Source organism: Siphateles boraxobius, unplaced genomic scaffold (genome assembly GCF_051911475.1).
Source record: "Siphateles boraxobius isolate OS27281-9 unplaced genomic scaffold, OSU_SipBor_1 6, whole genome shotgun sequence".
Taxonomy (NCBI): Eukaryota; Metazoa; Chordata; class Actinopteri; order Cypriniformes; family Leuciscidae; genus Siphateles; species Siphateles boraxobius.
Window position 1 is genome coordinate 26,909,022 of NW_027509186.1, and position 23,954 is coordinate 26,932,975.

Consider the following 23,954-nt stretch of genomic DNA (forward strand, 5'->3'; position numbering starts at 1 on the left):
ATTACAATAGATCCTATTGCATTACAACGCAGGAGAAGCAGTATCAGAGCCTCTTCCATGTCCACTGGGACATTTCTGCCCCATGGGCACATCACAGGGCACTCAGTTCCCCTGCCCTCCAGGAACAGTGCAGCCACAGTCTGGGACGGCCAGTTTGGAGGATTGTGTACCGTGTCCTAGAGGTCAGACTGAAAATACATGAAAATAACAAGACTTATTGCACAAATACACTATCCTTCAAAAGTTTTAGGGAAAGAAATTATACTTTTATTCAGCAAGGATGCATTATATAGATCAAAAGTGACAGTAAATAAATAATTTAAATTTTCACATATTAAGCAGCACAACTGTAACATTGATAATTAGAAATGTTTCTTGAGCACCATATCAGCATATTAGAATGATTTCTGAAGGATCATGTTACTCTGAAGACTGGGGTTACGCTTTGACATCACAGGAATAATAATATTAACACACAAAAAAGTTGTTTTGAAAAGTAATTGTAATTTCAAATATTTTATTTATTTATTATATATATATATTTGACTGTATTTTTGCTCAAATAAATACAGCCTTGGTTGCAGGGGCGATTCCAGGATTTTATAAATGGGTTGCAAGATCCAGTCAGGGGGGGCCCATGGGAAATCAGAAAATTCAAATGGAAATAAATACGTGTTTAGAAAATATTAAGCACGGTCATTCCTGGTATGCGGTGACATTTTGGCTTCATAAATGTTGGCGAAAAAAGGGCATGATTTTCATGTTTTTAGCATTCTATCAAAATAGTGACATGTTTAACATATAGGTTTGATGTTTGACATATAGGTCAAGCTCAGGGACTCTATAATAATAATTATTGGTAGATTGTTCAGACACTGTCCATAAAAATATTCCACCGGGGACATATACGTATATCACAACATGTTAATAATGTAAATGTTAAACAATAATGAGCTTTTCTTGCATAGTATATGTCCCTTATGCCATCTTAGATTTTTTCTTCTTCTTGAAACAAGCAAAACAATTTTTGATGAATCGAATATGTTTAACATTCCAACCCTGTTAGGTTTATAGATCTAACAGGGTGGAAAATTCTGAGCTAAGTTAGCCATAGCTCTTTGAGTGATCAACATTTTTAGCTAGCTAACCTTCTACAGATGAACAGAACTTTTATAACTATGTCAGATTTGTTTTTAAATTTTTTTGATAGGACAAACATTCTCCATAACATAGCCTAACAGGGTGGAACTTTAAGGGTGGGACAAGCAGGATAACATTTCAAAAACTAAAAAAAAGTTAGGAGTGAGAGCTGAAGGGTACCTCAGTTTGTACAGTTGAATTCCAGCAGGTAAAAGAAAAGAAATTTCACTTCACGTCTCAAGGAAATTGCAGTTGGATTTGGAAGGCAAAAAAGTAGGCCTACATACTAACAGGGTGGAAGATGACTTCAGATACGCAGTAATTGAAGAAAATTTTAAGAAAAAGACCTATATTTCCACATGATTTATATGTATGATTAGAGGCAATTTAGCCTAGTCTATAACATAATTTAAAAATATTTTGAGGTTTTTGTCATTTCATGGTTTATATTTCTTGCAGAAGTTGATTACTGTGCACTGAGGACATGATATAATTGAATGCATACATCAATTAAAATTGTGTAAAATACAAAACAGTATTTTTAATAACTATTATCTCTGATTAAACGGTAAAGGATATTTAAATCTACAATTTAAGCCATTTATTATAAATATGTGACTCATTTTAGAGAAAATATGAGTAAATAAATCATTAGGACAGGAAAGTCACCGCATACCAGGAATGACCCATGTATCTATTTTATATTTATGTAGACGCGCTGCCGCGGAATAACACTGACAAGTCATCTGCCGGAATTATGTTAGCTAATCTAACGTTACTGGCTTGATCAGTCACACATGAAAGTAATCAGACCAACATATGGTGCGATATTTCAAAATATATACTGTAATTGAGTGTGTAAATACCATACACAGTGACATGTCGAGGTGTTTCTCTCTCTCTCCTACTGTTTGAAAAACGCCGACCTGTGATTCCGCTTTGCGAATCGCAAATCAAGCAGTGATTGACAGCGCTCTGATGCAATGGCGTTGGGCATTGTCAGGTTGACAGTAAATCTAGACCAATGATGTTGGGGGGGCACCGGGGGGGGGGGGGGGGGGGGGGGGGGGATCATATTTCAGGGGGGGCCAGTGCCACCCCGTGCCCCCCTTCTAGACACGCCCCTGCTTGGTTGGCATAAGAGAATGTTTACGCCAGTCTTTTGAACAGTAGTGTACAATATATGGGGGGAAAGGATCTAATCCATGTTATCTGTTTATCTAGGCATGTTTTGTGCTCGCCATGGCCTTTCAGAGCCTACAGGGCACTGTCAGGATGGATATTACTGCCCTTCGGGTGCCACAAGCCCTGATGGCTCTGGAAACATGGTATATATAATCAGTTCTGCCTCTTATAGAGACACTGTGTGTTTACAAATGGTTAAATCCATTTAAAATGTGTGATTTGCAGATGGAATCTACAGGCAACAACATGTGCCCACCTGGCCATTATTGCCCAGCTGGTATCGGTTCTCCTCTCCCCTGCCCCGCCGGAACATTCTCCAGCTCTCCAGGGTTGAGTGGGGCAGAGCAGTGCCAGCCGTGTCCTCCTGGGTACTTCTGTGAGCAGACTGCTATGATCCATCCATCAGAAGCAACTCTCTGTGATGCTGGGTAATTATTTATATCTATGCTTTTCAGGAGCTAAACACAGTCATCTGACAACTGTACACCCACACCCACTTGAGCTAAGCCAACCAGGTGCACTCATGCTCTGCTAATGGATCTTAGTGGCATGATTTCAGATGTTAAAGATTTATTGTCCATTACTGAGATGCACTGTAACTATAATTTTTATTTTCTATTATACAAATGTTACATAAAGTCTAAATGAGTCAGAAAATGGCTTCGAAAAGAAAACGACTATTTATTAAAATGACTATGTGGATCCAATTTTTTTATCCAGTTGTGGTCAGTAATGAAAACAGATACAGTGGAGTGGCAGTGAAGTGCTTTTGCGATTCTTGGCTCATTTCTATCAGTGGAGGAGGATTTTGGATGCCATTTATTGGGCATCCAAAATCTGGCATATGATTTTAGTTTGTGACAGCCTTATTTGTCCCCTCACAGATATGTTTGTATGAACGGCAGTCGTAGTGCTCGACCAGTAGATGGACTACAGGGTTACATTTGTCCGAGCGGACACAGTTGCACCATCGGAGCTCCATTGGAAGTGCCATGTAAGCCTGGCACATATAGCAGTGCTCCTGGCACCGCCCACTGTCTCTCATGCCCAGCTGGCACTATGTGTCCTTCCCCTGGCACACAGGAGCCTTCTCCATGTCCCATGGGTGAGTCCAGCCTGGTGCTGAGATTATGATGGATAATGAGAAATTAATTATGTCTTTCCATTCTGCTACAAATTAAAATCAGACACTGCTGTTCAAAAGTTTGTGGTCAATAAGATTTTTAAATGTAAAAAAAAAAGGTAAATTATGTTGACCAGGGCTGCATTTATTTGAACAAAAATACAATGAAACCTGTAATTTTGTGAAATATTCGTACAATTTACGTATACATAATATTTTTGTATTTTAATATATTTTAACATGTAATTTATTCCTGTGATGGCAAAGCTAAATTTTCAGCATCATCACTCCAGTCTTGAGTATCACATGATCCCTCAGAAATCTAACATGCTGATTTTGTATAATATTTTTTGTAGAAACCGTTTTGGGGAAACGTATGTTTTGGGGAAATTTCCCTCCCAAAATTCTTTATTGAATAAAAAGTTTTTAACATTTACTTGAAATAGAAATCTTTTGTAACATTATTTATGTTATTTTCGATAAATTTAATACATCCTTACTGAATAAAAGTATTAATTTCTTTAAAAAAAAAGAAACGTTTGCATGGTATTGTACAGTATATGCTATTATGTTTGCTCACAGTCTGCTGTCTTTTCTGTGTTGCATCAGGTCATTTTTGCCCTGTTGGCACTGCTGCAGCTGTACCCTGCCCTGTGGGCACACTGGGACAGGTTACAAGGGCTCAGTCAGAGGCTGCCTGTGTGCCCTGCCCTACTGGACTCTACTGCAGTTCACCTGGAACATCACAACCACAGGGTCTGATATCATCCCACACTTTGGTTTTGGTCAGTGACTGTATCATATGTACTAATTGTTGTTTTGTTTGTAGGCCAGTGCCAGCAGGGTTATTTCTGCCAAGGAGGGTCTCCAAATCCTGCACCTCTGAATACGACTGGCTACCTCGGGAATGGCCCCTGCCCACGTGGTCACTTTTGCCCATCTGGGACCCTGATGCCTCTGCCCTGCCCAGCAGGCAGCATTCGTAACCTCACTGGTGTGTACAAACCAACACATTTATTTGAATATAATCTATAAAACATTTAGAGCCTCATGTTAAAGCAGTTCAAAGGGCAGTTATTATACGCATAGAAAAACCACTAAAGGAGCAGCATTTAGATGCAAATGGATAATTTAACAGGGTGAGCGCAACAGAGCATCAAAATAAATGAGCTAGCAAAAACAATAGGCTGTGTAGCTTAAAGCAAAGGTGCATGAATAATATTGCACAGATTCAACTTTAGTTGCTCTTATAAATGCACTCTAGCAATATACTTTTCAAATTATTCACATTCATCTAAACGTTGCCCTTCCCATATTTTTTGGAACCTTTTGCACATTATTTTATTTACTAATATACAGTGATTTGTGTTTATAATATAACTATTATTTGACCTGCCCACAGGGGGTTACTCTATAGAAAGCTGTCTTCCTTGCCCAGCAGGGCATTATTGTGCCAGCGAGGGCCTGAATGCTCCAACTGGGCCCTGTGCTGCTGGCTTTTACTGCCCCATAGACTTCTCCTCCACCACCCCACATGCCTTCCTATGCCCTAAGGTTAGTTTGGCCTCCTTCACACCTTCTATCCATTTTTAATCTGAGCCTAGTAGCCTGACTGACAGGTTTTGCTTTCTCAGGGTCATTATTGTCCCTTGGGTTCACCCCTGGCCTTGCCATGCCCCACGGGCCAGTACCAACCAAATCCAGGCTCAGATAACTGCATCCCCTGCCGTCCAGGCTATTACTGTGAGGAGGCAATTATTGGAGACCCCCGGCCGTGCCCACCACATTCCTACTGCCCTGCGGGTAAACTGTAACCCATGCCTCTGTAACTCTCTGTGGTGTCATTGGTACATTTACATTATCCGATTTTGCTTTTAATTGCAGCCACAATGGTTCCTCAGCCTTGTCCAAATGGCACATACACCCCACCTGAGGTCATGGGTCTGCAGGAGGAGAGAGAGTGTTTGCCATGTCCACCAGGAAAGTTCTGCAAGTACGTCTACAGATCATATATAAGGGTGTTTCTTCATCTATTAGAAAATAAACTTAAAGGACACTTTACAATCTCTCACTAGTTTATTTTATCCACCAGCAATTTGAATGTAAATAGAATGTTTTTAGAAAAAATAATCTTATGCTCATCAAAAAGCATTTATTCATAAAAAATACAGTAAAAACAGTAATATTATGAAATATTGTTACACTTTAAAATAACTGTTTTTGAAAAATATATATTATTTAAGATCAAATTTTTTTGCCTTTATTATGATAGGATAGTATAGAGTGGGAGAGAGAGGGGGACGGGATCGGGAAAGGTACGCAAGCCGGGACTCGAACTGTGGTCGCCTGAAGCACAACGACGCTATATGTCGGCACGAGGCTATTGGCGCCAACAACTGTTTTCTATTTTAATATTGTGGCAAGCAGGATGGGTCAGAGAGTTGTTAGAATGAGGCCGGTGGCACGAGTGTTTATGAGCGAGACGCTGCACGCCACACCGGTCTCGAGTCCCACGGTGGAGCTCCCGAAGTGACGACAGTGGAAGATGAGAGAGGACCAGGCCTGGACTTTATGTTCTTGTTTTGTTTTACAGGGTTCCTACACAGTTTGGAAAAGTATGAAATTTTATTTGAGTAATTTCCAAGTGTGGAATCTCTGTGTTTTCAGACCATTGCCCCTATAAGGTTTTCTAAAATATAAAATTACGAATTTCTAAATACATTTTTATCATACAAGCAGAGTGGTTTTATAGCAAATTTTCGAACATGACTGAATAAATTCAGAGAGCACATTTTCGTTACACAAAACTGTTTGCCTTTACCGTAAGCGATTCTCTTTTGAATTTCACGAAACAAATGTGTGTGCAACTCAGCCCAGCAACAGATATAGAAGCAAACAATCATCTAATTTATACGGTTCTTTGCTCTTCGGTGATCATGCAACATCAGATCACAGTATTAAAATATTTACAGATGATTGTACTATATGCATAAATATAATTCTGTATGAAACATTAATGTTAAATACAATGTTAAAAATCTACTGAGAGGTTTGGAAATTTGAATTTTGAAATTTTGAAATTGAAAATGTGTAGGAAACCATGGTTTTAGTTTATGCAGCAGTCGTCTGTGAGGGGCTACCACTTTACTTTGGTTTTGTTGTTTGTTTATTTTGTGAATTAAAGATACGCTGATAACTTGCCGGTTCTCGCCTCCTTCGATCAACTTACACATTGTTATAGTGGTGCCGAATCCCGGGAAGGAGGAGGAACGCACTGTCAAAGAGCTCTCTCAGCTGTGGGAAATCCACAGTGCCATCGTGTATGGGTTGAGCAGAGTCTGTCGCCATGGGGGCACATTAACACTCATGCCACCGGCATCGCTCCGTTCACACGGCTCTCTGCCCCACCCTGCTTGCCACTAAATATATTTGAAAAATTATTTAAATTTATTCTTGTGATGGCAAAGCTGAATTTTCAGCAGCCATTACATTACAGTCTTCAGTGTCACATGATCCTTCAGAAATCATTCTAATATACAGATTTGGAGCTCAAGAAACATTTGAATTATGAATGTTGAAAACAGACTGCTTAATATGTTTGTGGAAACCATGATGCCATTTTTTTTGGATTTTTTGATGAATAGAAAGTTCAAAAGAACATTATTTACATATAAATATTTTGTAACATTATGCATATATGATCACTTGTGATCAATGTAATGCATCCTTGCTGAATAAAAGGATTTTTCTCCCCCCCAAAAGAATCTTACTGACCCCAAACTTTTGAACGATTGTGTAATTTGTGGACATACATCCCATTTTTCTGAATGAAATGAAAATTTTATGAGTTTTTGTGTCTGATTATTCCTCAGGGCTGGACAGATCAAAGGTCTGTGTGCTGCTGGATTTGTGTGCATCTCTGGCAGTTCAGAGTTCACCCCTCAGGCGGCTTTTCTTCTCAAAAGAGACCAGTGTGAGTGGGGAGTGCAGTGTGCTGGACGATGTCCCGCTGGTACGTTATTCAGCTTCCTCTAAACCCTTCCATGAATCTGATGAAGAGTCTTAATACATGAATAAAGTGATTAAGAATCTTATATGATTATAAATCTAAGATATTTAATCTGTAGAAGTTCAGAGTGTGTGATTACTCCTGGTGTTGTTTATTTGGACAGGCTTTTATTGCCCTGAAGGTACTGAGGAACCTTTATCTTGTCCTGCCAACACTATAAGAGAAACCCCTGGAGCAAGTTCTATACATAACTGTTTGCTTTGTCCTCCAAGACAATGGTGCTTAGAGGGTATGTCAGTTGCTTAATGCTGTGTAATTACTGTATGTATGATTACCTGACAGATGTCCATGTAGTGTATACTAAGTATATACTTATATAAAGTAGTTTTACATGTCTTGCTACATCCATTGGAATGAAAAAATAAGTATCCTTTTGCTTTCTGCCCTCTTATAGGTGATCCCATCCCACGCTTGTGTCCACCAGGCTATTACTGTGATGGCATAGCTGATTATGAGTCTGAGGGGCGGCCCGGGCCCAGACAATGTCCCCAGTTCACATACAGGCCCACATCTGGGGCAGGGAGCAAGGGAGACTGTCTCACCTGCCCACCTGGCACTTTTTGTAACTCCACAGGTCTGACATACCATATATAACATACTTTATATAATTGTATATTTATGTACACTACCTTTCAAAAGTTTGGGGTCAGTACCTTTTTTAAAAAAAAAAGACATTAATAATGTTATTCAGCAAGAACACATTAAATTGATTAAAATTGGCAGTAAAGATATTTATAATTACATTTACAGTTACATTATAGATTTCAATTTAAAATAAAAGCTGTTCTTTTGAACTTCTATTCATTAAGGAATCTGATTTTTTTTTCAACTGTTTTCAACATAATGATAAAAACAAATGTTTTTGAGCACCAGATAAGAATATTAGAATGATTTCTGAAGGATCATGTGGCACAGAAGACTGGAGAGATTTGCTGCTGAATTTAGGTTTGCCATCACAGAAAAAAAAATACATTAAAATCTATTAAAATTGAAAACAGTTACTTTTAAATTGTAATAAATTTCAAAATATTACACTTTTACTGTATTTTTATCCAATAAATGGAGCCTTGGTGAGCATAAGAAACTTATAAAAAAATCGCACTGATCCCAAAATGTATATAATATACCATATCTAATCATATCCTTTTATAACCACTTCATTTCATGTTCAGAATTATTGTCTAGATTATCTTTTTGTTCCTTTCTTCAGTAAACTTAACTGTTTTCAGGGCTCACTGATTTCTCAAGCTTCCTTTGCCCACCGGGTCATTGGTGCAGTGGGACAGGTTTCCCAGTATTCTGCCCTGCAGGCACTATGAGGGCACATGCTGGGGCAGCTGCTGTCAGCCAGTGTGAGCTTTGCCCTCCTGGAACCTACTGCCCAGACCCTCGCACCACAGGCCAGCCTAATACAGCAGGTATCCCATGCCGAGCTTCTTATGAATGTCCTGCAGGTAGGTGCATCATTCATATTTACAAGTGCACTAAAAAGTTAATATAAGGCCATATTATAACTGTAAAGTATAGTAAAGTGATCCATCATACAGGCTCAGTGACAGAGATCCCTTGCAGAGCTGGTTCATACTGTAGACCCCAGACAGGAGAGCCCAGACCGTGTCCTGCAGGATACTACTGTCCTGAAGGATCTCACACCTACAGCTCACCGAAGCAAGTGTAAGCACCAACCAATTAGGAATGTACGATATATCGGGACCATATCGGTTATGGGCGATATTAGACATTTTTGATATTGGATATGTAATTGTGATGCTTCTTTCCTCTATTTTTTACATTTAGATTATGTTTGCCATCATATAATGCTCTTTAAAGTTCATCTTTAACAACACTAGTAATTAAATAAGACTGTTAAATGTAAACATGATGATCTCCTTTTGCAGATGTACTTTTCCACATTACTGTCCAGCCCACAGCTCTGCTATGCTGTCCTGTCCGGACGGCTGGATGCCGCTGAACACCAGTGGACTAAGGAAGTCTCAGGAGAGCAACTGTGTGCTGTGTGGGGCCGGCACCTATCGGCCTCGTTGGTCCCCTTACCTCCAGTGCCTCCTCTGCCCTCCAGGACATCACTGCCCTCCGGGTCAGCACTGAAGAACTCCCATATTACAATCAAATAGACTTACAATATCAGCACTGATTGATTATGTTAACTGATTGAATGATCTGTTTACTAGGCTCACACCATTATAGTGATCAATCCTGTCCAGTAGGGTACGTTTGTCCACAAGGCAGCTCTGAGCCTGTTCCCTGCCCGCCTGGATCATATGGAAACCGCACTAGTGCAGAAACACTTGAGGAATGTCACAAATGCCCACCAGGCACCTTCAATCATTTGCACGCCCAGAGAGCCTGTTTCCCCTGTGGGAGTTCCTCCACCTCAGATGCAGGTCAGACTGTGTTCTAGAAAACTAAAGGATATTTTGTGAAGCCTTAGGGGACATTCACACTGAACATGTTTTTGCCTCAAAAACACAATATGCAGGTTAGTGGAATAAAAAAATAAATACTGATGCATCAAAATACATTTGTACTGAAATCGAAATTAAAATTTAGCCAAAAACCCAAACTGAAAAATAAGGTTTATTTAATAATCAAAACTGAGTTGTATGTAAACATTTAAATTGCACACAAGACAGTTTTTATATAAACCTTTTAATGATATAATTATGTTTCTAATTCAGTTAATTGTCGAGATAGAAACATTTAAATGGTGTTTGAAAGAAAAACTTGTTTTCGTGAAAATACATTAAATAATGAAGACAACAGGTTAAGTAAAATATAATGAATAATTGAATATGTAATACAGTGCTATCTATTTAGAAAAATGCTTCTCTCTAGAGTTCTAGATGACTAAATTTTTTAGAAATGAATTAACTGAAACGCATTAACTGAAAACAGGATAGACTAAATGAAAATCGATTAAAAATGAGAAATCAAAATTGTCAAACCAGCCCAAGCAGACATGCTTACCTGCTGTAGCTAAAAAAAACATCTAGAGACGTGTTGTAAAAAAACAATGAAAAAATGTAGCACAGTAGAAAGCAAAAACATGTTCGGGGTGAATGGCCCCTTATACTCTTAAAAAAAAATCAGAGACCATGGAATATGTTTATTTTGATTATTTTTATAGGGGCGTCCTCTTGTACCTGCATAGGCAAAAACCGTGCATTTCAGCACTCGGATGGGTCATGTTTGTGTAAGACCAGTTTTGTCTTCTACAATCAATTGGACTTAAAAAGCTTCACTGCAGATAGTGAACTGGACTGTCAGCCTGAGGTAAGATGTGTACTTTAGCTCTATTTCTTTTTCATACAACTGTGTGTTAAAACAGTAAGGAGCTCTTCATTCTGTGAAGGTAAAGAAGCGTTGTTGGGCAGGTCAAGTGAGGCTGGCCTCTACGCTGGAATGTGTCGTCCCATCCACCTACTCATGTAATGTTACGTGTGGACCTCAGGGAGGGACTTTGGATGTAGGGATGGGCATGTAAGTTCTGCACATGCTGTTCCAATGAGGTCTTCTGTGTATTATTATGTTAACACTTTCATTTGACAATAATTTTAATGTTTATGCTAAATACTACATACACTACCATTCAAAAGTTTGAGGTCAGTAAAACATTTTTTTTTTAATAAAAGTAATTCAGCAAGGATGCATTAAAAAAATTGTTATTGTGATTGTTACAAAATATTTCTATTTAAATTCTTTCTATTTATCAAAGAATCCGAAAAAATTTATCAGTTTCCACAAAAATAATAAGCAGCACAACACAAATCAAACCAAATCAGCCTATAAGAATGAATTCTGAAGGTTCATGTGACACTGAAGACTGGAGTAATGCTGCTGAAAATCCAGCTTTGCCACCACAGGAATACATTTTACATACATATTAAAATATTTAAAAAAGAAAATGGGTGTTTAATTTGTAGTAATATTTCTTTTTACTGTATTTCTGATCCAATGAATGCTGCTTTGCTGACCATAAGAATCTTACTGACCCCAAAATTTTGGACGGTATTTTACATTCATATTTTTAACAGTTTTTCACATTAACAATGTATTATGATAAAAAATAATGGCCAATAGTATACGTGACCCAGAATCATTTATTCATATAGGCAGCTGGTCATAAACACAAAATAAATAAAACGCACCCTGTCTGGGTTTATTTTGTGATAATGACCATCTAACCATCTAACCACATTATCCCTTACATAATGAGCTGACCCCCATTAAAACTTTATCATGAGAAGTTTATGTGATGTTTTTTTTTTCAGTTGTCACTGTGAGAGGTACGTGTCAGTGGAGGAGCTGTGTAACTCTTCATGCATGTCCACACTACCAGTGCTCTCTGCCAGGCTGGATACAGAGGGACAGCTACTGTTGAGAATCAAAGCCACAGAGGAAAGCAAAACCTGGAGCAGGGTGAGTTCTGGACTTTATCAGCTGTTTGTTTTAGAAAGAGGATTCATTATTAATATGTATCAGTTGTTATAGTGATAGAAGAGCCTGTGCTTAGTGCTTAGTCAACTTTGTTTCATTCCTCAATCAGAATATGATAGATGTACTAGGACCTGATGTTCATGTCAAGAACATTGGAAGGATCCACTTTGTCCAGTTTTCTCCCGAGGGAGTGTTTGGTTGGATTTTAAAAGACCCTGTGCTCATTGACTCTTTAATGTCAGGTAAGCTGACAGTGCTTTTGCTCACCACAGTGTCGATCTAACCTACAGACTCAAACATTTTGCCCAAGCATCTTTAAGCTTGTATGTCTTTCATCAAGATTGTCCAGATCATAAAACTTTAATGCTTGTTGTGGTATTTCCTTTCAGAACCAGTTGAAATTCTGGAGAGAGATTACAGGAGGAGAAGACATGCTGATCAAAATGAGGTTTCACCGCATCTTCCACGGATTCCAAATCCCATAGCATGTCTGTCCCCAAACGACATGCTCATCTTTCAGCTCACGATCAACCAAATTGGTATGCCTTTATTAAAAAGTGGGAACCTGTAATTTTTACCTTAAGGAGCTATTTCTATCTGATTCAACTAGTAAAAACAAAACGTTATGTATTTAAGTTGATTCAGCGATATTAAATCATGTTTTTGACTTCAATGAAACCAGTTAAAGGTGCACTATGTAATATTGACAGCTAGCGGTTGAACTGGGTACTGCAGTCCAAATTCAAAATATTGGAGAACTATTTCTTTCCCTTTCTCCTCAGACTTTACACTCACATGGGTTGCCAGATTGAGGACACACAATAAATATTTGCATTATTGACAATGGAAAGTGATAAGCCTTACAGTTTGCAAAGTTTTTATTGCCGAGGCTTTTTAGGTCGGGTAGGATTTGCGATCTCTGACCCAGTTTGTTTGCTGGCTTCCATCGCTGTTTTTTCCGCGAACTGGTGTTTATTGTTTATTGTTTATTGTTAAAAGGATCCCCATTAGCAGTCACCAAAGTGAGAATCTAGTCTTCCTGGGGTCCACAATAAAAATAAAAATAAAAGTACATAAATTACATAACAATGATCATCTAAAAAACAATAAAACATTGTAGACATCATTATAAACATCAAAAATTATTCAGAATTAATTATTACAATATTACCATCATTATTACATTCATACATTCCCTACTCACAATTCTAAATAGTGCATTCTCAGATGGGACCTGAAAGAGACTTAGCCATTCATTTCACGAATATTCAATGGACAATTATTCCAATGATTAATGGCACGATAAATAACTGTTCTCTTTAAAGCATTTGAATTTGGACGTGGCAACATCATCTGGCCATCATCAGCTGAGCTAGTCAAATGAGAATGAACCTGATCACACCTAACAATTTGATTATATAAAAAAAATGGTTGAGAAGAAAGGACAGTTTTACTGAAAATTTTAATTGTATTAAAAACCAGTCTTTTCTCCACCATTAGCCATGATAGTCGACGGTGCATACTGATAATATTTGTTCTTATAGGACAATGTAATACTAACCTGGCAGCTCTATTTTGGACAGTTTGTAATTTATTTAGTTGACCTTTAGATGTAGATGACCATACAGGGGCACAATAAACCAGGTGACATAAGATTAAAGATTTAGCCACCTGTCCCACGATGTGTGTAGGGACATAAGAAAGACATTTCCTCACCATAGAGATACCACAACCCATCTTCTTAACTATGATATCAATATGTTCTGCCCATGACAGCTGACTATCTATTGTTGTGCCCAGTAATTTTACTTTATCTAGCTGTTCTATAGGTTCCCCAGACAAGTTCAAACTCATATTTGGTGTTGATGACAGTTTATGACTCGATCCAAAGATAATTGATTTGGTTTTCGAGATGTTCAACACCAACTTATTTCTTTTTATCCAATCAGAAACCATATTTAACTCAGCTGATAAAACATTGTCCAGTTCACTGACAGTTTTTGCAGCATAATACAATGTGGAATCATCAGCATACATTTGTACAGTAGCTTTACACAAAACTAATGGTAAATCAAATGGTGTCGAAATACTATTGGGTAAATTGGCAGGGGGCGGGATCACACAGACTTAAACAAAAACAGACATTTCCACAATGAACGCACATTTCAAAATAGAATAAATGGCTGTAACATTGTTTTTCAGAGAAACGAGTATTTGAACTTAGCATGTGTCCTAAATCTCTGCAAACATATTATGGTATTTTATGCTTTAATTCAGAAAAACCTTTAATATAGATTTTCATTTCAAGTTACAATTTTTTTTTCAGTGTACATGTATGCATGTTTAATGTCATTCTGTCAATTTAGACCGCCACCACAGTCACTTCCCAGTATACCAGAAGGACCACCTGTTCAACAGTAACCCTGGCTGGGATTTTGGGTCCTTCAGACGTCTGCAGCATCTCGTCATACACACACAGCTAAATTCCAGCAGGTAAAAATAGATAGATATATCACATTTAGCTTCAGGCCTGGCTTCATGCGGGGGCTTGGGGGGACTTAGCCCTCCTATGATGATCTGAACTCTTCCAACCCACACCTGGAACGCAATTTAAACCGCAAAGCGATCTAATCCGAATGCGATTTCAACCTACGGAACACAACCCCACCCCCTGGAACACAATTTCAACCACAAGCCCCCCTGAGAATTAAAAAGAATTGATCTTCATGTGATTTGTCTTAATAGATTTGCACATGTGTTCATGGAGCCGGGAAAGTATGTGTTCCTGGATAACGCAGTGCCGGACTGGAGTCTGATAGTAGTCGTGAGTGAGCAGGGCTCTGAGTGTAACCCCACCACAGCCTCGTTCCAGCCCACGACGCCCGTACAGCTAGTGCGACATGGGATTGTCAAACAACACAGCTTAAACTTGCTTCCAGACTGGGGGCTCATCACAGGTGAACCAAGAGGAGCTTATGATGCATTTGAAATAGAAAGTTGAATTTTTCTTGCCAACAGGAATGCTTAACATACTGTGCTTGGTATTTCTTCATAGGGATCTTGTCTCTGCTGGTGTTGTTGATAATAGTGTTGACAGCCTCAGCTCTTGTCTTGAGGCCTAATCGGTCCAACCTCATCGCTCGAGAGAGGCCAAAGCCCAAGTGGCGCAGCTTGGGTGAACCCAGTGTTCCAATTGAATATGTTTTTAATACAGACGGGTAAGTCAACTGCTAATTTCTCAGGTTTCTTGGTGTTTGTTACAAGCATGTTCACTAGAACGTGCAAGAATACTAGGGATGCACCAATATTTCAATTCTGATACCGCTAAAATCAGTTGTTTAAAACGCTACATGTTAATTAACATTATGAAAATATATATTCATTTTGAGATTTGCAATAGATTACATTTAACATTCTTATCAACTCATTACTGTTATTAAAGATCAACATTAAAGGGGCTATATGTAAGAATTATCACATATAAATCACTTTTTTATTGACAATGTTTGAACAACTAGCTATGAAACTTAAAAAAGATCTTCCCCAACTTCCTAGGTTGTCTACGAAAGCATGTAGACTGATTTTTATGTGAAGGACTCAAGAAGTTTTTGCCTGGAAAATCAAAAGGATGTGACGTTCACGTGCGCTCCCGAGAGCCTCTCTTCCATTCTATGCTTATACAATGTTCAGGATAATGCCAAAAGAGCTATAAGGGGCTTTCTCACCGGATAGTTCTAGGAACTAGCCACCAGTCTTGTTCCCCGAGAACTAATGGTTCCCCTAGAAACGTTTTCCTGTTGTATTCGCACCGCCAGTTGAAACTTTGAAATGATGTAAGCCGCACTTGTTGTTGTGACTTTTATTTTGATGGCGTTTAGAACGCCAAAGCCTGAGCAAACAAACAGTGCCTGCATATTCCGTGTTCATTAGTTTACAATCTGTCTAACAGTCCTGTCTAATACGATATTACTGATAGAACTGGGGCAAACTACGGCCGAACACTTTCATCTGGCCCGTGAGTGAGTGAAAAAATGGTCATGTTTCAGATTTACTCATTTGATGCAATACAAGCAAATATACTTTAGAATCAAACTATCATAACAGTGTAATTTTACTTACCTCATCTGTCGACATGATCCCAGTGAATTGCAGAGATGGTTCAAACATATCCACAATAAACAGATGATTTCTTAACTGCTAACTTACTTTCTCACCACTGTAATTTTTGCTGTTTATTTTGTTATTGAGAGGAAAGCATGCAGCACATATTTACAATATTCATCTCAATATTGCTCTCAGCAACATGGACACTGGACAGCTTCTGGATGTTGGTTAACAGTATATTGCTTCTTACTTCTAAGCAAAGAATGAAAAAGAACTTCACCATGAGTATTTCGGGGCATTGAATCACGGTCAAGTACACGAGTGCGAGCTTGAGCAATAAGTTGCTGGGCCAGTTCACTTAATGGCCACCAGTGATGCTAATAACAATGGTTTCTGAATTCCAAATTGTATAGCCCCTTTGAGTGAGTGTTAAATAATGGCAAATGTAATGTAAAAATGTAAGAAATTAACTTTGACTGAATATAAAATATTGACAAATATACACTGCTATTTAGGGCCAGTCATTTTTATTTTCGAAAGTCTCTTGTCTCCATTTTATCAAAAATATAGTAAAACCAGCAATATTATTAAAAAAATTATTATTATATTTGAATATATTATATTATGTATAAATGTATTCCTGGGATTGTAAAGCAGAATTTTCAGCATCATTACACCAGTCTTCAGTGTCTCATAATCCTCCAGAAATCATTATAAAATGCTGATTTGCTTCTCAAGAAATGTTTTTTGATGCCTGAATGCACATGCGGCATTTAAAACGATCAATAACATACTGAGCATGTGGTGCAATTTTAAGTGTGCTGATTTGTGTTGTAGTTTGGACGGCTCTGAGCCTCTAGGTCTGAGAGGGGTGGGAGAGGGAGCAGAATCAGAAGAACTTGCTCTTTACAAAGGAGGTAACAGACAATCATCTGAAATGTCTGAAAGCTGACAAATATACAAACACTCTTCTGGTGAATTCTGTCAAATCACATATTGATCCAACACGTAAAGGTTTCAGAACTTCACTAATGGAGCTGGAGGAGTTCAATGTGAAAACGCTGTATGACAAGTTAGAGGATCAGAACTTACATCTGGCATCCCAGCTGGCAAAGCATCGCAAAGACACACAGGAGTTTTACAGGAACATGTGCCAGCAAATTGATGCTTTGAGGGTAAGAAAGAAAACGAAAAGTCGACTGAAGATAAGAAATCCATTGAAATCGAAATAAGAAAAAATAACACAAGCAGTCTCTATAACTAATCAACTTTTGCATCTTGAATTTAGGACACACTAGAAAATATGGAACCCTCAAAACTGAACCAGTTGAAAAAAATACTAGACAGTGAAGCTCTGATGAAAAGAGAAACTGCTCATGGTGAGACAGCCGGTTGCTTGAACTTGAATGTGTATCTGCATTCTTAACAGTCACAGATCAGTGAAAGTATCTGTGTTTGCACCAGAGCCGTGGATGGGGCTGATGGAGGCCGTGCTGAGATCTTTGGAGGGAGTGCTGTGCAGGATGAATGGGGAGGTCTGGCAGCAAGAGGACAGCACAGCTATAAATAGCCACAGAGACATCAGAGAGAGTGAACTTCCCACCAGATACATTCAGGTTAATCATTTAAACCAATTAAAACAATACAGAGCCAATTTATAAGCTAAGAATGTAAAAATGTATGAATGTAAAAAAAAAAAAACTAAATGATTTTAGTGATATTAAAGGGGTTGATGCCCCAAAAATGAAAATTCTGTAATTATTTACTTATCATTGAGACAAATATCGTTCTTCAAAAATATGCTCACAAAAATTATGCTATTATCATTTTATGATCAGATCACATGTTTTATCATAAAAGTGGTCCATTTGGCACTATTTTTGATTTGTGAACAAATCCTTTTGTTGTTTTAGTTAATTGAAATAAAGCTGGAATAAATTATAAATATTAGATGAAAAACGTTATAAATACTACAATAGTATATAAATAATACTAAAATAACATTGCTTTTGGGCTGTCTTTTAAAAAAAAATCAGTTCATTCAGTTTACATAACCAGTTTTGATTGATTCATTCACAAATGATACACGAAATGGCTTTTCAGCGATTTGTATCCCACAGAGGAAAGAAAGTCACACAGGTTTGGAACGACACAAGAATAATTAAATGGTGACAGAATGTTTATCCGTGGGTGAATTATCCCAATAAGTGTTTCTATATCATTTTACAGTTTTCCCCTTCAGACATGCCCGAGTTTAAAGTGGGTGCTGATACAGAGGCAGCTTCCTCAGATTCAGGTTTGACCTTGTTAAAAAACAGTTTGCAACCTTTCACCCCAGGACTACTGCTGTGCTAAAAGTACATGCTCTTGTCTGTCAGGTCAACAGCAGAGCACCGTCCCCTGTGTGAGTGAAGAGGAACTGGCTAAGTTTGTGTCTCTGACGCCTCTCTCCAAAACACTGCAGGAGATAAAGGAATTTATCCAGACACTTGTCCAAACGCCCAGGACTGAGGACGGTCAGTACACATTTGTGCTTTTCGATTCAGTATTTAATCCTGCTCACTGGGCTAAAATAGAAGTGCCCTTTGAATAGGCTGTTCATGTCAATGAGCTAAAGTAATTAATTATACTGATATATAACAAAGTAGTAAAAAATACAAATATAAAACATATTCTATTTTATACAAATATACATAATATATATATATATATATATATATATATACACTCACCTTAAGGATTATTAGGAACACCTGTTCAATTTCTCATTAATGCAATTATCTAATCAACCAATCACATGGCAGTTGCTTCAATGCATTTAGGGGTTCGGTCCTGGTCAAGACAATCTCCTGAACTCCAAACTGAATGTCAGAATGGGAAAGAAAGGTGATTTAAGCAATTTTGAGCGTGGCATGGTTGTTGGTGCCAGACGGGCCGGTCTGAGTATTTCACAATCTGCTCAGTTACTGGGATTTTCACGCACAACCATTTATAGGGTTTACAAAAAATGGTGTGAAAAGGGAAAAACATCCAGTATATGGCAGTCCTGTGGGCGAAAATGCCTTGTTGATGTTAGAGGTCAGAGGAGAATGGGCCGACTGATTCAAGCTGACAGAAGAGCAACTTTGACTGAAATAACCACTCGTTACAACCGAGGTATGCAGCAAAGCATTTGTGAAACCACAACACGCACAACCTTGAGGCGGATGGGCTACAACAGCAGAAGACCCCACCGGGTACCACTCATCTCCACTACAAATAGGAAAAAGAGAGCTTACCAAAATTGGACAGTTGAAGACTGGAAAAATGTTGCCTGGTCTGATGAGTCTAGATTTCTGTTGAGACATTCAGATGGTAGAGTCAGAATTTGGCGTAAAAAGGAATGAGAACATGGATCCATCATGCCTTGTTACCACTGTGCAGGCTGGTGGTAGTGGTGTAATGGTGTGGGGGATGTTTTCTTGGCACACTTTAGGCCCCTTAGTGCCAATTGGGCATCGTTTAAATGCCACGGCTTACCTGAGCATTGTTTCTGACCATGTCCATCCCTTTATGGCCACCATGTACCCATCCTCTGATGGCTACTTCCAGCAGGATAATGCAAAATTTCAAATTGGTTTTTTGAACATGACAATGAGTTCACTGTACTAAAATGGCCCCCACAGTCACCAAATCTCCACCCAATAGAGCATCTTTGGGATGTGGTGGAACAAATCTCCATCAACTGCAAGATGCTATCCTATCAATATGGGCCAACATTTCTAAAGAATGCTTTCAGCACCTTGTTGAATAAATGCCACGTAGAATTAAGGCAGTTCTGAAGGCGAAAGGGGGTCAAACACAGTATTAGTATGGTGTTCCTAATAATCCTTTAGGTGAGTGTATACTATATAATAAATTGTATCCCCTCACAAATGTCTGTTTTGTGTGTATTTTAAGGTCTCTTAATAGTTTCAGAGTGTTGTAATGATCTACATCTGCTTTCTTCTCCTTCAGTAATTATCAGCCCAGCGGAGAGTGAACCATCACACCTGATCCCTGTTGCCCTTGACAACCTTTCCCCCCAGCATTTCGCAGTCTTCCTGTTTGGCTGCCATGTTGCACGTCTGTTGAGTAGAGCTTGTGACTTCCCCCCTGTCATGCTGCTGTTGGCCAGGACGGTGCCAGTCTCACACTGTGATAACCTGCTGGCCTACTGCCATAAAGACTTCTATTATGACACAGCCAATCAAATTCTTTACATAGTGGAAAATAAGCTTCAAAATGCTGGCCAGTTCATCTCCATTCTCTTGCACTCTATGGCCTACATAACCTCAGGTAAGAGAGATTGTCCTATCCGTTCATAAAGAGTTGTCTACTCAAATATCTCTAAAGCTTTTTTTCACCTGTATTCAACAAGACAAATGACTATTTTAAAAGACATGTCATTGTAAAGAATTCCTGTGTACAATGACAGTCTGAAATCAAAAGCATACTGGACAAATACTACTGTTCAAAAGCTTTATTTGATCAAAAATACAGTAATATTGTGAGGTATTTAATTTAATGCATCCTTGTTGAATAAAAGTATTAGTTTCTTAAAAAAAGATAACACTTTATTTTACAGTGTCCTCGTTACACACATTACATGTAGTTACTGTTGTAATAACTATAAATTATGCATAATTACATGTAACTAGCCCTAAACCAAACCCCAATCCTAACCCTATAGTAACTACATGTAGTTAATTGTTATTACTCAGTAGTTAAATGTATTATTACACTGTAACACAGACACCTTAAAAATAAAGTTTAACAAAAAGAAATGGCTGACTTCAAACTTTTGAACGTAGTGGGAAAAAAATACTAAGACACAAAATAAGACAATTAAATATTCACATATACTGTATATTATATATTCACATATGAACACATAACTTAATTTACTTAATCATTTTAAGGCAATGGGTTTCCTCACTTTTTTTAAGTTGAGTCAACTGATCACTTTTTACAGTGTAGAGAGATGTTATCACATTTCAGTGACATCAGCAATGTATTCCAAACTTAAGGAGTAGCAAAATTAAAAGTTAAAATCTTTTGCCATTTAAATATTTACAGGTTCAAAAACTCTCGACTTCATAAAAGCCTTCCACTTGGCCATATCGGCGCTAAGCATGCAGTTGTTTCATCACTCTTTCACTGAAGACCAAAGGAAAGGAAAGGTAAGGTACCTGTTTGGAAAATTTATTTGAAATCCAAGAAGAGCTATAACAGACTTTTTCACTTGTTAGATGGACAAGGAAAACACACCGGAGGCCTTTGGAACATTAGTAGAGGACTTCTTCAGTGTAAAAATACCTATTGAAACCCATTTTTCACAGCACCTGCTGGCAGAGAGGTTAGTATCAAATCTATGGTGCATTTGACTTCAAGAACATATTAAAACATGAACATTAAGGACGTATTAACTCAGTTCCTCAATTGATTTTAGACTTCAAGTATATAAATACTTCAAGTTGGAACAGCTCCTGCAGGAACTAAAACCAACTGTGAAAGACAGACATGGAGATGGTGAGGGATTACTTGTTTTATGAGAACTCTTTACTGAAAACATTCTAGCAAATAGTAACAATTTTGTGTCTGTTGTGTATATTGTTGCAGGACGAGGGCAAACTGGCCTAAAGACTCAAGTCCCAGTGAGTGAATGCACTTTTACGTCTTATGTTTTATTTATTCTGAAGAGTGTACAACTATGGAAATGTCCCTTTTTCCTCTATCTGTGCTTCAGGTGCTGTGTGTGGAGAGAGAAATAAACAGACTTAATGAAGTTTACCAGCAGCTCTCCTCTGAACTCCACAGGACAATGCTCATACATAGCCCACCGGAGAGGAAAGAGTCCAGGTTTGACAAACCGCTACAGGTAACAGCCAGTGGAGACCCCTATAACCCCCACAACGTGGGAGGGAGTGCCAAATGCATTTACATTGTAACATGTATTTCTCACTTCTGTCTGTCTCTCACACTCCCCATGCTTTCAGGAGCAACAGATAATGCTGGAGCTGCAGAAGTGTCCGGTGGATCAGAGGCTGAAGGAGATGAGAGACAGACTTTCTAAACTGAGTCCTAATGAAGACAGAGCAGATCACAGCAAAGTGCTCGCTCAGAAAGACAGCCAGACTCCCAGCAGACGTAAACCAGAGAAACAGACACCTGCCGCAGGGAAGTCCAGCAACAAGAAAAAGCAGAGCAAGCACATGGACAAAGACGAGGAAAAGCGTGTGACTGCATGAGGAGTAATGTTCGAAACATTTCTAATATAACAAGTTACTGTACCAGCGACAATCGCTTTGGACCTTTCAGAAGTGTGAGGTCGATTTTATTATAAATGTTTTTGAAGGAAGTCTCTTATGCTCACCAAGGCTGCATTTATTTGATTAGTAATACAGTAAAAGCATTAATAATGTTAAATATATTAAAATTATAATATATTAGTGTCCCATGATCCATTAGAAATCATTCTAATATGATGATTCGCTGCTCAAGAAACATTTATTATTATGATCAATGTTGAAAACAGTTATGCTGCTTAATATTTCTGTCAGAACCACTATCGTCAAATACGATTGACAATTAGCTAATAGGATTGGCGGTATAGTTCTGTTCAGGGCAAGAACTCTCTGCGTATACATGCAGCCTAGCAGTGATAAGAGCAGGGAGAGCAGCAATAACCCCCCTTAGGGTAAACAGAACAGAACCAACATGAATGTATTGCAGATATAATTTTTCGAATATTTAGTCAGATTCAGGGGGAATCAGAATGCCAAATCCTGACTGGCGAGAGAAGGAGCTGGGGATGGAGGAGGGTAATTGGCTCCTGAGAAACGCGATAGCTCCTGATAATACTGACGAGCTTATATATGTATACAGTGATAGACGTCGTATTCCTATTGGTAGACGTGGATCAGCTGAGAGTCCGCTGTATAAAACAGTATTTATTTAAAATAGAAATAATTTGAAACAATGCAAATGTCTTTACTATGTCTTTTGATCAATTTAATGCATCCTTGCTGAATAAAAGTATTAATTTCTTTAAAAAATATATCTTACTGACTTTATGTAAGTTTAGGTGTTTTTTAATTGTTTATCTTCATTTTTGAACATGATTGTTAGCCCTAAATAAAATCTAAATCTAAATGAAACCCAAGTCTTGTTTCAGTACATTTTATGCTAAAAAGTTTCCCATTTCTTAAGAGTCGGTGCAAGAAACATGTCAAATGTTACTAATTAAACACACTCTCTTCTGAGCAGTAATGTATGTGACATGCTTTATCTCTGCTTGGTTCTCTGCTTTTCCAGTCAGTAATCTAACAGTTAATGCGTGCTCATGCTCGGAGCCGGGCTAAACTCTATTCCTCTAGGGGAACAGACTGTGAACAGATTGGGAAGGGAAAGCAGGAGCTATCATCACGCTATATCGGTGTTACAACTCTCTGTCCTTGAGCTGATACGCTCAAGAAACTTCCATTGGCTGTTTGCCGTCTGCCTTTATCACTTAGATTAAACAAACAGTGTATCCACGTGGCATCCAAAGCAGACTTTCCACTTCACATACCTGTCAGCCTCAGTGTACTGCTGCTGAAGTAGAGACAGTGATTGCAAGGCCCTCATACATTTTATTATTCTCACTTTCAAACCTTATTTTTTAGATGTTTACATTTATTCCTAGATGGGCCATTCATTTTTAGTGTTAAACTTTATACTTTTGTGAAACTTAGCATTTAAAGTTTTTAAATCCTCTATTGACACTGCTACAATGTCTTATATCAGTATATATCTTTTTTTTTTTTTTGCAGTATAATAATAATTATAGCACAACCCCAAAACTGGAGTCTTGGG

The 23,954-nt window shown here is 38.2% G+C and overlaps 1 protein-coding gene across 1 annotated transcript; it reads left to right on the forward strand.

Annotated features, from left to right (window-relative positions):
* The first annotated feature begins 38 nt into the window (after positions 1 to 38).
* On the forward strand, positions 39 to 23,262 carry LOC143716215 (uncharacterized). The gene is made up of 37 exons (XM_077208520.1): positions 39 to 182; positions 2,365 to 2,468; positions 2,551 to 2,753; positions 3,210 to 3,430; positions 4,058 to 4,204; positions 4,278 to 4,442; positions 4,851 to 5,002; positions 5,083 to 5,251; positions 5,333 to 5,441; positions 7,321 to 7,460; positions 7,621 to 7,746; positions 7,912 to 8,091; positions 8,747 to 8,971; positions 9,065 to 9,191; positions 9,416 to 9,615; positions 9,710 to 9,922; positions 10,666 to 10,811; positions 10,891 to 11,018; positions 11,810 to 11,957; positions 12,085 to 12,217; positions 12,365 to 12,514; positions 14,342 to 14,468; positions 14,721 to 14,932; positions 15,031 to 15,193; positions 16,917 to 16,996; positions 17,094 to 17,254; positions 17,368 to 17,458; positions 17,544 to 17,695; positions 18,309 to 18,375; positions 18,458 to 18,595; positions 20,076 to 20,396; positions 21,177 to 21,280; positions 21,350 to 21,456; positions 21,550 to 21,629; positions 21,720 to 21,754; positions 21,847 to 21,978; positions 22,097 to 23,262. Exons 1-37 carry the CDS (start codon positions 83 to 85, stop codon positions 22,346 to 22,348), a joined length of 5,508 nt encoding a protein of 1,835 aa, XP_077064635.1. The 5' UTR covers positions 39 to 82; the 3' UTR covers positions 22,349 to 23,262.
* Positions 23,263 to 23,954: the final 692 nt, after the last annotated feature.

Excerpts from the sequence above, each read along its gene's own strand:
- LOC143716215 (XM_077208520.1), top strand. The coding sequence starts at position 83 with ATGGGCACATCACAGGGCACTCAGTTCCCCTGCCCTCCAGGAACAGTG. Across the intron at positions 10,812-10,890 it reads AACTGGACTGTCAGCCTGAG|GTAAAGAAGCGTTGTTGGGC; the intron begins GTAAGATGTGTA and ends CATTCTGTGAAG. Across the intron at positions 12,218-12,364 it reads CATTGACTCTTTAATGTCAG|AACCAGTTGAAATTCTGGAG; the intron begins GTAAGCTGACAG and ends ATTTCCTTTCAG.